The sequence below is a fragment of the Oryza brachyantha genome, chromosome 7, assembly GCF_000231095.2.
Source record: "Oryza brachyantha chromosome 7, ObraRS2, whole genome shotgun sequence".
Lineage (NCBI taxonomy): Eukaryota > Viridiplantae > Streptophyta > Magnoliopsida > Poales > Poaceae > Oryza > Oryza brachyantha.
In genome coordinates, this window is record NC_023169.2 from 15,209,030 (window position 1) to 15,224,240 (window position 15,211).

Consider the following 15,211-nt stretch of genomic DNA (forward strand, 5'->3'; position numbering starts at 1 on the left):
CATTTCTTTTCGTAGGGTTTAATGCCATGCATTATTTGATGTTTGTGATATCATTTCAGTGTATAAGCAAATAAATTGGTTTATATAAGGATGGAAAAGTTGTTTTTAGAAAAGTATGCCGAGAAAATTTCTTGCAGCCATTTTTTACATAATGAACCATTTAGAAGATAGATAATTACTCTCTCCATATTTTAATAGATAGCTTTGATAGTTTTTTGTCGACTTTTGACTATTCGTCTTGCTTTTTTTTGCAAACATGTGAAAGTGTGAATTCAGTAACAAATCCAATCATAACAAAATAAATGATAACCATGAAAGTATTTTGAATAAAACAAATGGTCAAACGTGTAACACAAAGTCAATGACATCATCTATTAAAATAAAAAATAAGTATATAAATAAAACCCAAAATTCAGATTCGGAAAAGAATGTGACCAAATTTAAAGGGTCAAGCTGATTAATATTCCCTCATGGTTTAAATTTCGACTGTTTGAAGCAATACTTGTCTTCGGAATTTTAGACTGGGTACAATTTGACGTTTGAACACTTTCTGGATGCGTTTGATTAATTTCGCTTTCTGTGTCGACCAAATGGATTACGATGTGGACTCCCAACAATACCATCAGAAGACGAATTCTTTCGTGTATTTCGTTGAACTTTTGACTCCATATATATAACTTTTTAGGGAAAGAAAATAGTAGAGACTACTAACATATATGCAACTTGCGTTACATACGGACCCGTTCATCCACCGGCTATTTTATTTGTTAACATAAAAACATTGCATTTGATCCGTTCTTTTCTTTTGCATACTTGTTGAGTTTTTGATACAAACATGTCTAAAGGGCACGTGTATTTCTGGGGGCAGTTCTGTTGTTCTTGTCAATGTACTAGCAGGCACCATTTTTCTATTGTAAACCTCTAATGGGATAATCTAAACTTGTACACTAGAAATTTAACACCTTCAGAAAAAAAATTGTATATTTCTTAAACTTTGGATGGCAAAGACACCGTTTACCTTCCAATACCCTTAACATGGATTGTACATAAACTCGGTTTCTCTATTTAATAGTTTTTTTACCATCGTTGAGATCAAGGATATTACCTTGAGATACCATATTTTTTACTTAAAACCTGATATCTCTATTTACTAGGTACCAAATTATTTTGGTATATTTGGGTAGTTTCTCTTGGACAGAATTTTTCATATTACAATATTAGGGAATGGTTTTGCCTTCTGTCAGAAAAAAACACGTGTATACACGTGGGTATGGTACCTAAACCTATGTATCATGCCTCTTTTATTTATTATATCATAACAATTTTTTTCATAAAATACGACAAGTACACTCATGTAAACATTTTACAACTAATGATAGTTGGACAAAACCGAAAGCACATAATAACTCCATATATGATAATGTAGATTGAGTACAACTTCTGAATTATTGGGAAGGGGGGGGGGGCAGAACTTTTGTAGTTCAGTTTGAGCATGTGCTAGCCTCACATAAAATTCAGGTATTGCAAAGATCTGAGCATTTTGCCTGGTAGGAAGAACCAGGCTGCATCCTGACATGCCGTCCGGCAATCTGAATCTAAAATTTGTTCCTCAGTTCAATTGTCTATTTTCCCCAGGTGCTACATCTGCTGTCATGAAAAAAAAAAAGCTGTACTACTGCTGTGGTTTGTATGAGGATAGTTCTAGGGAGCTGCAGTGGAGAAAAGAAAAAGAATCAAACCCAAGAAGATTCCGATTATTTCATATTCCTATTTCATTTTTCCTGTTTCCCTAGCTAAGATTTGTGAGCTGTCACTGATGTGCATGTCCCTTGGTACACCAACAAATGGAGCTGTCATGTCAGCTTAAGGCACTAGCCAGAGAAAATAATATTTGGACAGAATCATATGTTGTTCATGTCATTTGGCCTTGGCCGCGACACGGCATGATTAAAATATAGATGAATGGGTTGCCTTTGTAGCTTTCTGAGAAGCTGTTGCATGAGAACTCTGGGATCTTCTTTGCCATTGTAAACTGAAGCCAACAAATTGGCTGCATCAGATAAGTCTTTGCAGTAGTTGGGATGACAATATATCTCTCCAGATAGTGATCTCTCTTTAAAATGCAATGTACCGCTACGAAGCTCGTGTTGTAAATGAGACCGTACAATTCCATTTCCATTTAGTACCAGGATCGCTTCAATTATTTGGTAGGATTTGGTTTGTCGGTGTGAGTTGAACTGAGACAAGTAGAGATTTAGTAATACGCTAGTCATGTGTCATGAATGGTCACCCTGACATCTTGCAATGATGCATCAAGTATTCAAACCTGAAGCCTTGCTCATACCTCAGAGTGTTATTTTCAGTACACCGAGTTCCTGAAAACATTATTGTAGTATCTGACGCAAGATGCCTTGGATTATCAAAGATGAAGTGATCTAAGAAACTAAATGTATAGACTACCAGAAACAAAGTGATCTAAGAAAGCCACGAGGAAAGGCAGGATTCTCTTCTGTGTGAACAAGCCTTACTTTTATTTTCTTTTTTCTCGAGAGGATGAACAAAGGCTGTCAGCTGAGCAAGATAACTCACCAATTCGAGTGAACCAAAACAATGATCAATATTCCAAGGCCATGAGCTTTTCAGGGCAAAAAATAATAGTGGGCACAGATAGCGCCTGCACTGTTCCTAAACAAATCCGCCACAGAACACTTTGAGAGAAGTTGACCAACGCATAGCAAATTAGCAACACAACAAAATTAAGCACTACCATTTTGCATCATCATCTCTGTGTTAATTAATCCCCAAGACGCGGCTGAAACCGTACCAAAGCTTGGACAGAAGGAGTAGGAGTAGCCGTCATGATCAAAACAGCTAACTAGACCGAAATGAGGATACGGATTTGTATTATCTTTTGGAGAAAGAAAAGAAAAGGCGCGCAGATGCAGCCACTCGTGTGACGCACTTTAGTTGTTCGCCAAGCAACATCCTTGCTCCCCCCTTCGAGCAGTTGTTGAGCAGTAGCTGCTGCTTGTGTCATGAACAAGACACTCCAAACTAATCCGAGAGAGAGAGATGGAGATGCGATTAGCTAGGAATTTTTGCTGTAGTGGGGAGGAGGAAGGCGACAGTGGAAAGCTCCCCGGCAACTGAGGCGACGGGTCTCTCGCTCTGCAGGCTGCAGCATGCGATGCATACACTGTTCGATTAACCTTTTTTTTTTCCAAAAAGAAAGATCAACCACAGCTAACAGAAATGGTTTACATCTTCGGTATCTAAACACACAGACACAGCCAAGAACCGTGCGATGAACTGCAACCACGGAGAGTGTCCATGGCCAGATGATCAATCAGATTATCAGATTCCGATCGATCCTTCTAGTTTTACTGACCAGCAGAGGCGCATGGGAAATGTGATACACTGATGCTGATGCTTTTCTGATAATTTCTCGAACTTGAGGAGGTGATGGTGGTGGTAGTCGCCATCGTCCACGACGTAGGATCACAATTTTCCGAATTCTGTGTGAGTGTGCTGTAAAGTAAAGCAAAGCAAAGCATTGGTTGCTTCCTGTTCTTCGTCTCGAGGAAATGTGGAGAAAACAAGGGCGAGCTGCTGTTCAGGCTGTGTCTGTCTTTGCTGCCATCGCAGTCGTCGTTTGGCTCTCTTTCAGGAAGAAAAAAAAAAATTCAGGTCGCGCATCACTTCAGCTGCTCCTGCCGACTTCCATTTCCATTTCAGTTTTATGATTCTTGTTCATGTACACACATCTATTTGTCCTAGGAGTGTGATTTTGATGGTGCAGACAAACCCTATCCTATCGTCGCTTCTGAAACTGGCCATATTGGATAAGCGAGCCACTTGTGCTTGCAAGAGGACTGGTCTATTGAATTCTACTATGATTGTTGTGCAGCCTATTGCCCAGCCGCCATCCAGAAGGACGATGAGTCACATCCGTCCATTTATCGCTGCGAAAAAAACTTACCATGCTGCTAGAGTGAGACAGCATCAGATTGTTATGTGACTGTGTATCAGACAGCAACTTGAAACTAACCAAATGGTTCCAAACCTTTTGACGATCGAGCGCCGCAAGACTGTTTCTCGAGCCTCGTCTGCAACGAGGGAATTTCACACTCGAACAGTTCAGTTCGAGAAGAAAAACAGTAGAATTTCCAGTGGTTACAAAACGAAGACCAGTGTTCATTTTGGATGTTTAATCCGTGCATGACTTGTGCTGAAACTGACAGAGGCCCATGGCCAGGTCACACATGATTGAAAACTACTGTTGGGCCTCAGTTGATTTGTGCAAGCACGTGAAGTTGCCAGCCAATGCTGTTCATTTCTGAAAACGAGCCCAGATTTGGTCTTTTGAAGGCCTGTTTGGGGGAACGCATTAGCCATCGGCCAATTTCAGGCCTTACAGCGAGATGGGCCAAACATCATGGGCTTCCTAATGAGGCCGTAGAGACCAAAAACTAGGCTCATGGAGCGTGGACTTAGTGGCACGAAAGTGAAAAAACTACACTTTGAACCCTTCATTGTGGGTCGAGTTCAATTTGTATCCCTAACCGCCAAACTGGGTATGAGACCTCCTTCGAGTATCAATACCAGTGCAACCCTACTCCTTGGTTGTTTTGTAGGTATTTTTGGTTGCAGTCCCGCTATATGTATGACCTAGGCTATCATGGTAGTGGGTTGGGGGTGGGTTAGTTATCCGGCGTGAAAAACGTAGTAACGGATTAGTACATGATTAATTAATTATTAATTATTAAAAAAATAAAATAGATTAATATGATTTTTTAAAACAACTTTCCTATAGAAAATTTTTATAAAAAATACATCGTTTAGCAGTTCGGGAAGCGTGCGCGCGAAAAACGATGGAGTTTAGATATCTAGACCTGACGGCCGAACGTGGCCCTAATTGTACTACCTATGTACGACTGAAACACTGCAACCATTGATTAGGCAAAGCGGGTCAAGTGAGTGGCACAACGGCCGTTGATCAATTAGGTTGTACGTAAGTTGGATGGTTGAGTTGTACGCATAGCAATTTTCTTTTGGTTGATGTGCCATGTTGACCCTAGTCGAACTGGCTGAGTTAGCATGAGGACTCATATGTCAGCCCATCTTTTTCTTTTCATGTTGCACTGACAAGCTCAAGTGGGGACGAAGACAAGGCATAGCTAAGACGTTCGGGTTCTAGGAAGCAACCGGCAATGGATGGCGAAATCTAGTAATGGTCTAAGCTTGCTCACCTTTGACCACGTCCTCTATGACAGGGCACCCATGTTTTGGGAAGGTCGGCCACCGCCACCGTCAAACTTGATGAGAAAATTATCTCACAAGAAGTACATGTGGCATCACTGATAAGGAGGAAGGCCCTGAATCGATAGATAATAGTAGGATCCCAGATAGACACATATGATGAGCTCTACCATGTAGGACGACAACGGCACAATCACATCACAAGAAGCTGAATGTCCTTTCTAGAAGGTTCTAAAGGGAAAAGAGAATTAAATGACCATTGCACGTATTATATGAGTGTTTATGCATGTAAAACCTAAGTGGAATCCATTCCTCTTGAACGGGACGGTCCAAGGGTATAAGTCAAAACTTAACCGCAGAACGAGTAATAAATCCCCGACAAACAAACAAGGGGTCCCTCTTCAAAAGAAACTTCCTGCCATGTATACTAAGGGAGCCATCGAAAGGTGACTGAAACAAGTGTGTGAGGCTACATTGTAGCATAATCTGCGAAATCCTAAAATCCATTGTGACATGTGAGTTCATCTCCGGCAGTTTTACGTATCTTTTCATATTTTTTTCTTATAAGTTAAAGAATTTAATTTTAAAATTTAGATTATAGAATTTTTCTAAGTATGTATATAAAAAAATTATCCATAGATTAAACTTTTATTGCTAACGGACCCTTTTCGTTCACGTTTATTTTAAGAAGCTGAGAAGAGGACATCGACGGCGTCGTATTACTGCCTTTAATACGTCGCTGGCGACCAGCCACCGGAGCCGATACGTCGAGCATCTTCCGCTCCACGCGCCATGTAGCCGCCCAGAAGGCCAAAACCCGCCCCATGTCGCGCCGCGCGTCGCGAGCAGGATGGCGCAGCGGCCGTAACGTGGGAAACACCGGGCAGGTACGGGTAGGGTCAGGGAGCCGCGGCCGTGACGCGCGCACCCGGCACCACGCCGCGGTGGGGGCTCGCGCGTCGTCGCGTGGCAATACGGGGTGCGAGTGCGACTGTGCCGGAACGGCACCTGGCCCCCCATCCCTCTCTTCTTCGGTCGCCTCCTAGCCTATACTATGTGTATGTGTGCACCGTGTACTGCAACACGCACGGCAGGTGCCAACTGCCAAATGCCCCCACAAAAAGATTGTTAAAAAAAAAAGACGAACTGAAACACAGTGGAGTGTAGAGAATATTCGGGTGCTGCAGAGGGATCTCTCCCTTCGCACGCCCGGAAAATTCCTCGTCAGATCCGGATGCCATTCCTTTGCTGCAGCGGGCTGCTGGGTAGTGGAGTTATAATTTGGATATTTTATTTTTTATTATCTGTAAAATGAAAATTAGAAATGTTTTATGAATCTTTTTATTTTTTAAATTTTAAACTAAACTCTCCGTAAAAAAATATTTTAGGAGGTCGGATGGAAAGAATGCTTATGTTTAAATATTTAAGTATAAGAATCAAATTATTAGAAATTTTTATATTTTAAAACCGAGAAAGTAAAATTATATTTTTATATAGAATCTGTTGGTCACGTTAGCCCACTAAATAATAACATGTCTACCATTTTTCGATTATGCCGGTAGGAGTTGGCATGTTACCACGCCAGCTGGACTAGTTAAAAGGTTCAGGTGTTAAACTAAAAAAAATGTCAAAAAAGGTCAGTATTTTGTAGCAAGTTCTGCAAATTCGATTCATTAATAATTATCTCTCTTGTTCCGGCTGGCTTATACGCAAGGAACGGGCTAAATATACACGTTATCTCGAATTTTTTTTCCCCCTTTACGCATATGCACACGCAAATGTAGCAAGTTGAATATTGAATAGTGCATTCTTGTGAAATGTCAAATAAGAAAAGTTGCTACTTGCTAGTGGCACCAATCGCCTCCCTCGTCTTCCCTTTTCCAATTTTAGAGATAGGCTCGCGCTGTTGCAATTTGCAATGGGCGTAGGTCCTATAAACCTGTCCTGAATGCGATTTTGGCACTTTCATTTCATCGACACAAAATCCGTCCCAATGATTTAACGCAAACCAGTTCATTTCGCTCATAGATGACGATAAGAACGCAACACCAAAACCCAAAAAACCCCGCCGTTTCAAGACCACACATTCTTCTTCCACGCAAAGACATATTTTCCCCAAGGATAAATAAACGTGGCTAATAAAAAATGAGAGTTTTTTTTTCTTCTTTCACTCTTTTTATTAAAGATGAAAGAGGTCATCTGCTCTGGCTAGTTTTACTTACTTTTTCACTCGTAATCACCACATGGAAAAATGCCTAAAGCAGAAGCGAGCAAGGAAAGATGAAAAAACAAACACCACATACAAGCATGAAATTAAAAAAAAACTCTCTCTGAGACTTTCAAATTTAGGTTTAATCATTTTTCTTATTTATTTTTTATTTAAAAAAATATAATTATAAGTTACGTTTATAGTTTCTACGATAATAAAATAATTAATAACAAAACAATTAAAGTAGTATATATTTTAAATAAAAAACGAGGAGGGAGTAAGAAAGAGGAAAAGAACGGAAAAGAAACAGCTACCGTGCCCTAGCTTCCATTCCGGATCCTCCCCTCGCTTCCCGTCTCTTCCACCGCCCGCCGCTCGTTTATATTTGGTTCCGCAAGGAAGCGAGCGAAAAAGGCAACGACGCCAAGATTGGAGACCGCTCCGCCGCCACTTCGCCGCCGGTCCCCTTCCTTCCTTCCTCCTCCTCCCCGGCTCGCTCGCACGCGCGCTCGATCTCCCCTCCTCACATGGCAGCTCAGCCGCGTCCCCACCACCAGCAACCCCAACCCCTGCTCGTCGAGAACCGCCCTTGTTACTTCTGCTTCTCCGGCCCCGATCCTGACTCGCTCTCCCGCCTCGCCCTCGCCGGCTCCTCCTCCCTCCGCGCCCACCGCACCGTCTCCTGATCCGGGGCCCGCTTCTCCCCTCCTCCCTCCTCGTCGTCGTCCTCTTATTCTTGTTGCGCCGCCTTCGCCTGTTCGTTCTCGCTTGCTCCTTGAGGCTCTCTGATTCTCGCTGCGCGGACTCCCTCGCCATGGGGAAGAGTGAGTTCCCTCTTCGCGTTTGTTGCTTGTTTTTCTTGGTTGTGTATGTGCTGATTTTGCTGGTTTCTTCTTCAGGTAAGAAGAGCAAGGTTCGTGGCGGCGGCGGCGGCGGGGATGATCTGATCGACAGCAGCGACGCCGACAGCTTGGGCTCGTCGTCGACGGCGCTGTCGGATCTATCCATCTCTTACGCTACCGAGCACGTCAACTCGCAGGAGTTCGTTCTCGACAAGTACATCGATGCGCTCTATGAGAAGAGGTGAAGTTTCTGTAGCCATTTCTATTTTCTAATGCCCTGTTGCCATTTCGGTATTGTGTGCATGGTACTTTGGTTTCATTCCGGTAGAAATGGATTGGTTGGCTTGTTTCTCTAGGCTTTGTTACGATTAATTTGTTGCTTATGCAGTTATGCTGTTAGTACGCAATGTTCTTGGAGTGGCATGACATTACCTTGTTTGAAAATACGAGGGCTTGACACCTGGTCTTTAATTGGCTGAGATATTTGATTCCATAATAGCTTTGGATAATATTTATAATCTGTCAAGTGACACGTTACTATGAACTTTTGGTTTTAGTTTGCAAGTTCTCATAATAGCTATAAATTAATGGAATTGGTCGGAATTTTTTGCTGGGTATTGAATGGTGGATAGTGTTGTTGCAGTCGACTCGATTGCCTTTTTCATTGATTCATGGGATGGCTTCTTTATGAAATTCTGTTTCATGTGTGCCTAAAACATTGCGAGTCAAAATTTCCTGTATACCGTGCTTGTATGGTGACCATGGCCCATTATGATAATTTGCATATGATAAGCTGAATTGGACAAAATTATCTTGATATGTTGCATTAATTTGCATTGCAACAAGGCCACCCTCTATTATGTATTTAGGGTGATACTTCTATTTTTTTCCTTAATTGATGAGAACCTTTGATCTTACATGATGGTGGGAGGGAGGGACAGTCCACACCGTTTCTGCGTATGTCATAACTATTTTCCATTGCTTAGCTCCATTATTATAGTGAACGTTGAAATCCTGTTTATCAGATATGCACTGGACTAATACTAACTACTTCCTCCATCCCATAATGTAAGGGATTTTGGCTATACAAATGCATAGTTGAAATCCCTTATATTATGGGACGGAGGTAGTAATAAGTAGCAACATCATGTTGGATGCTTGCTCTTTTTTAATTTTCTTCATATTTTTACCTTTTGTATTGGTGCAGGGGGTCTACAAGGGAAGCCGCGCTGTCTCAACTGGTTGATGCTTTTGAAAGCTTCATTCTTCACGGTCTTGTGGAGAACAAGTAAATTACTACATTCAATTAATCGAATCTTATAATTGCACTCAAATATAATAGTTATTTAATTGTCAGCAGTAGGATGTAACATACTTGCTATTTATTGTAAACACGAAAGACTTCCATTTTCAAGCACAAAACATGGTAATCAAGTCTGACCTTGTCAGATGTTAGGCTAGCCCACTCTTAAGTAAAGATGGACTTATCTTATTTCAGCCTGTTCAATGCATTATTGATTTTCTTTTCCCCCTCTTCTGCAGATATGCCACTCTGCTGAGTCTGTTCAACAGTTCGATAAAGAAGGGATCTACGAGGGAGGCTTGCTTGGCATCCCGTGCCATTGGTCTGTGCCCTGTAACATTAGTACTCATATCTGTTAATTGCAACTACTGTTTACTTTATCTTTTGACTATTTTCTGGACTTCCAGGTCTTTTAGCCCTTACACTTGGTGCTGGGAGCAGCTCACATGAAGTTATGGAGGAGTCCCATGCACAACTTTCTAGGGTCCTTCAAACTTGGCCAGATGCTTCAAAGATGATTTCTGTATGTCAACTATTTTCTTGTTTCTTTGGCTTCCAAACTTTATTTGCACTTATATTCAAGTGAATCCAAACTGAAATGTTGCAGGCACTTGATTGCTTGGCCGTAATCACATTTGTTGGTGCTACTGATTTGGCTGAAACAGAGCTATCTTTGAAAGCTATGTGGGATGTAATTCATCCAAAATCTGGTTCAAATGTATGTATAAGTCGTGTTGGCTTGTTAAAAGAAAATAAAATAGTTGGACTAAGAACTTCATCTAGTTTATAGGACAAATTACAATCAAATGTATTTGGGATTATTGTAGGTGGGAACTGTCCATAAACCAAGGCCCCCTGTGTTAGCAGCTGCTATATCTGCTTGGGCTTTTCTTCTTACAACTATTGGTTCATGGAGGATAAATGCTGATAGTTGGAAAGAGTAAGTGAAACATCCAACCCTTATGTGCTTGTTGCGTTCTAAACTTGGAATTATTTACCCTTTCTTTTTTCTATTTGCTAGGCCTATTGCATTTCTCTCTACTCTTCTTGGTGCGGAGGATCGTGCTGTTCGAATGTCAGCTGGTGAAGCATTAGCTTTGTGCTTTGAGCTAAATTTGCTTGATGTTTCCTTCGGTGAAGATGATGATGTTGAGAATGGAGGAACTGATGGTTCCAAGAGTAAACTTTTCCTTGACATGCAAGGTTTGAAAGCCAAAATATCAAGTCTTGCATCTAATCTCTCAATGGAGGCAGGGGGTAAAGGTGCAGATAAGAAAAACCTTACTGACCAAAGAGATCTGTTTCAACGGATCTTGGATTTTGTTAAGGTTTGGCTTGTTTTTTGTTCTTATTGATGTTTGAATGTTTGGTTCTGTTTATTTGTCACCTCTGATGTTGAACTTTCTTTTCTTTTTTCAGTATGGTGAGTGCCCTGAAGAATCTGTTAAGATTTCTGGAAAGCGTGATGTTTTAAGGGTTTCATCATGGTCTGAATTGATTCAGGTATTTACCTTCTCCTTTTCTACCCATGTATAAGTGATGTTTTAAAGCACGTCTTTTGTTTGCCCCTGACTAACTTGTTTAAATGTTGTAGTTGAACTTCTTGAGGCGTTTCCTTGGTAGAGGCTTCCTAAAGCATGTGCAGGTACTGTTCCATTAGAGTGAAGCCATTTCCTATCGTGCTAATTTATCGGGTGTAATAATATGACTAGTTGGCGTTGTTTTCATTATAGGAGAACGGGCTTCTTCAAGATGTCTTTGACATTAAGACTGACACTACTGAAACTCTCTCATCCACTAATAAGGTGAGAAAAACTGAAACCATTCATGGGATGTTTCTAATCTACAAATCTACTTATGGACTGATGATCACAAGCAATGGCAAAACTCTTGCAGAAAATCTTTAGGTCTGGTGAAGAGAAAGGAAGAGCCCTAAAGTTGAACAAGGACCGCCGTTTAGCCCAGGTGAGCTGACCTTCTTGCTTTCTGTTCAACACTTGTTTTTTTTTTTCTGTGGTGTGTGGGTTACCTTGTTGTTCTTTAGTTTGATTAAGGGCAGGATAATCGCATTATTGTTCTTCAGATTGCTTTAGAAAGTAGCTTGTTTTATTGACATGAAACTGTATACACCAAGCAGTGTCCTTTTGGGTCCCTATTGTTAATCATAATGTAGCAGTATCAATCGATGTTTACATAAGAGATACTTCAACCTGTGAAGTACTGTAAGAAAATCCCAACGCACTAAACAAATTCTTATGTTTCCTATTACTAGTGCAGGCCACAAAAACGTCACCGTTGTTGTTGATAAGTTTGTATTGACTAATAGTATATTTGATCTTGTGGATTTCATTTCAGGAGAGGAAGAATGCCGCTATGTTGTTGGACGAGTAGCCTGGGGCCCTGGGATCGTGGAACTGCAGCCGCTCGTTCTCCTCCATTTAGCTGGGCTTTTATCTGTTGCAAGAGAGTTTGGAAGTTGCGAGCTATCATCACGACCTATGCAAGCAATACTGGAGAAATACTGATCTACACCAGTTTCTTATTAATTCAGCAGTGCCTTTACATGTAGAGATCAAAACCAATTCCTGCTTTCTACTCAAAAGAGTGACGCTACATGTTGGAACGAAGTGCTGAAATGTGATCACTGTTGGATGGATCGTATATCTCGTCATCTCGCTGGTTGTGTTACCTGTGTGTGGTTCATAAATATACCCTCCATTCCATTCTGACTACGAACTCAAATTTGGATAGAGGTTCTATCTTAGCTTCGTAGCCAAAAAATGGCTAGCAAGGCTAGCTGATGTGAGCTCATAATTCATGTCCACTCTCTCGCTTTCCCCGTCTCATGGGAATCGCATCTGGTCGCCGTCGACGAACGCCTCTCTGCTCGCGCCGCAGGTCGTGGTCGCGGAGTCCCTTCCCATCGGGAAGCCATCGACGAGCTCCTCCCCGTGCTTGTCGCTGGCACCCGGACACTGAGGGCGACAAGGAGTCAGAATAGCGGGTGGAGGCGGCTCTCTGCGTGTAGGGACAACGGAAGTTGGCGCCCGTGGTGCAGCACGGTGGTCGCCTCGCCCCTAGTTGGACTCGGGTGAGCAAAACAACCACGTAATAATAAGTTAATTTTTTAATTTCTGTGTTAAACACTTCGACGATTCGTCTTATTTAAAATATTTATATAAAAACTTAGAAAACATTAGTCACGCATAAAAAACTATTCATGTTTCATCATCAAGTAATAACAAAAATATTAATCGCAATAATATTTCAAATAAAACGAAGAGTCAAAAACATTATATCTAAAAACTAAAAAATAAACTTAGCATGGGACGGGTGTAGTACGTAGGGAGGGAGCGAGATGCTGTGATGCGGTTGCGCAGCTTGCGGTGCAATGCCCCGTGCGAGCTTGACCTCAGTGGAGACGCGGGCAGTGGGGCCATTGGTGCTAACAGCTGTTGTTGCTGGTGGAGTTGGCCGGCAGAGTGGAGCGCCAAGGCGGCGTCAATAGTAACGGATGGATTGACGACCGATCGACAGACGTGGCATGAAACAAAGGCAGTTCGTAGTTTGAGTGGCAAGATTCGAAAGGCTTGCAAATTGAGTGGTAAAAATTTCTTCCATGAAAGGTACGGCAGTGGGTTATCTTACGGTCGGATCGACATATATACTGTGAGAGGTATCGCCGATGCAAGTGAGGGCATCATGGATTCATGGCTTCATGCGCCGTGGGACTCTCCACGCTGGTCAACACAAGTCCATAGTCGTAGCACCACCCAGTACTTTTCTACCACACGCTTAGAATCTATGGGACCATAACAACAACGCGGCAGAAAGCCAAAAACACGGTGCTACAGTACAAGTAGCATGAATGTCACACCAGCGAATGTGTTGAAAAGGGTTCTGGAGAGTCCAATGCACCTCCCTCTTGAGTCTTGATGGCTTTGACAACGCCTATATATCCATTGACCGTCATTTGGTGCCATCCCTTCAAATTAATCATTTATAAAACCACCTTCTCATCGATGGCTCCACACCTCCACCCCATTGAGCCATGATGCCTATTTGTCGTTAGCTTGGTTCTGATTCCCTCTCGTATAGCTCCATGACACAGCGACAATCTCCTTTTGCATTCCCTTGATCTGGAAGTGCATGAGCCAAGGAGGCATATCCATATCCTACGTCTCTTCATATTCATGTTCTTGTTTTATCTTTTTATTTTTTTTGTTGGGATTTTTTTGATAAAAGACTCCAAGGAGTCCTGCTTGTACTGAAAGTAGATAGCAGAAATAAAGTTTTGTGCTAGGGTTTCCAGCTTACATGACGGAGTTTAGGAAGCGAAATGGAGTAGGACATGCCCTACCTCCAGCTTAACACACAGCAGGTAAACAACCCTAGTATGTAGAGAGCACTGACAAAACACATCTGAAACCATAACCAAATCAAACTCTGTCTTTTGTTGGGATTTTGGATCCGTGTAACTGCAATTGCTTGATTAGATTTATAGCCTGGTGAAGGCTGTCAAGAACAGACCCAACAATTGGGCCGTGGTGATGTTGGCAAATAAGTAGGCATGGGCTTACCTCGTATACTCGTATGGGCCTAATATATGAAAGTTTCGGCCGGACTTTTTCGCTGGAAGGATGCGTGCGCGTCAATATGGACAGGCCGAATCGTTGCAATACGGATGATGGAAAGGAATAAGTACAATTGAGCTCTCCCAACTTATCGTCAAGTTTGTTTTTCGTCAACCGGTCCCTGAACTATCAAAACCGGCGCAAAAGAGGTCCCTCGACGGTTTTGAAGGCGGTTTTGGCTGACTTGGCGCCTACATGGCTAGTTTAACTAGTCTTCGTCCCACGTGGCATTGACATGACGCTTACGTGGCAATTATATATAAAAAAATAGTGGGCCCACCTATTAGCTGCACACACAAAATAATTTAAAAATAGTGGGCTCACAGTCAGCTACCCAAAGTATAAATATAGTACATGTCATTCCTTCTCCTCTCTCAGTGGACTGTGGGTAGTTGACTGTGGGCTTGCCATTTTTAAATCATTTTGTGTGTGCAGCTGACAGGCAGGCCCACTATTTTTTAATATATAATTGTCATATAAGCGCCATGTCAATACCACGTGGGACGGAGTCCTAGTCAAACTAGCCATGTAAGCGCCAAGTCAGCAAAAATCACCTTCAAAACCGCCGAGGGACCTATTTTGTGCCGATTTTGATAGTTCAGGAATCGGTTGTATCTGGTTTTGCGGTTTAAGGAAAAAAATAGATTGGACGATAAGCTGAGAGAGCCCAGTGGACTTATTCCTGATTGGAATGGAGGTACTTATACGGAGTATTTTTTTTAACAACCATGCTATATGTACGATGGTGCTCGTCTGACTAGTAATGGCATAGCACCGTAGCCTACAGAGATCGTCGTTGCAGTTGTACAAAAACCGGACAGTTGGTTTGATGTATAGCATTTTTTTAATTTTTTTTAATTTGTAGAGATATCAAACCAACCTTAGTTATGTCTTGCTACAAAGTGGCTAACAGAACGGTTTCCACGAATCAGATGACCATGTGTATATAGTTACTGTATAGCGT

General features: G+C 41.9%; 1 protein-coding gene across 1 annotated transcript; it reads left to right on the forward strand.

The window, feature by feature from the left end:
• Positions 1 to 7,787: 7,787 nt before the first annotated feature.
• On the forward strand, positions 7,788 to 12,284 carry LOC102713480 (interferon-related developmental regulator 2-like). The gene is made up of 13 exons (XM_006658689.3): positions 7,788 to 8,292; positions 8,368 to 8,551; positions 9,518 to 9,598; positions 9,853 to 9,935; positions 10,021 to 10,136; positions 10,221 to 10,331; positions 10,441 to 10,553; positions 10,635 to 10,941; positions 11,033 to 11,116; positions 11,208 to 11,258; positions 11,347 to 11,418; positions 11,510 to 11,578; positions 11,969 to 12,284. Exons 1-13 carry the CDS (start codon positions 8,283 to 8,285, stop codon positions 12,002 to 12,004), a joined length of 1,317 nt encoding a protein of 438 aa, XP_006658752.1. The 5' UTR covers positions 7,788 to 8,282; the 3' UTR covers positions 12,005 to 12,284.
• Positions 12,285 to 15,211: the final 2,927 nt, after the last annotated feature.

What these genes read in the sequence shown, in the direction of transcription:
- LOC102713480 (XM_006658689.3), top strand. An exon ending in GGATCTTGGATTTTGTTAAG is followed by an intron (nt 10,942 to 11,032) that starts GTTTGGCTTGTT and finishes TTCTTTTTTCAG; the next exon opens with TATGGTGAGTGCCCTGAAGA. An exon ending in GCTTCCTAAAGCATGTGCAG is followed by an intron (nt 11,259 to 11,346) that starts GTACTGTTCCAT and finishes TTTTCATTATAG; the next exon opens with GAGAACGGGCTTCTTCAAGA.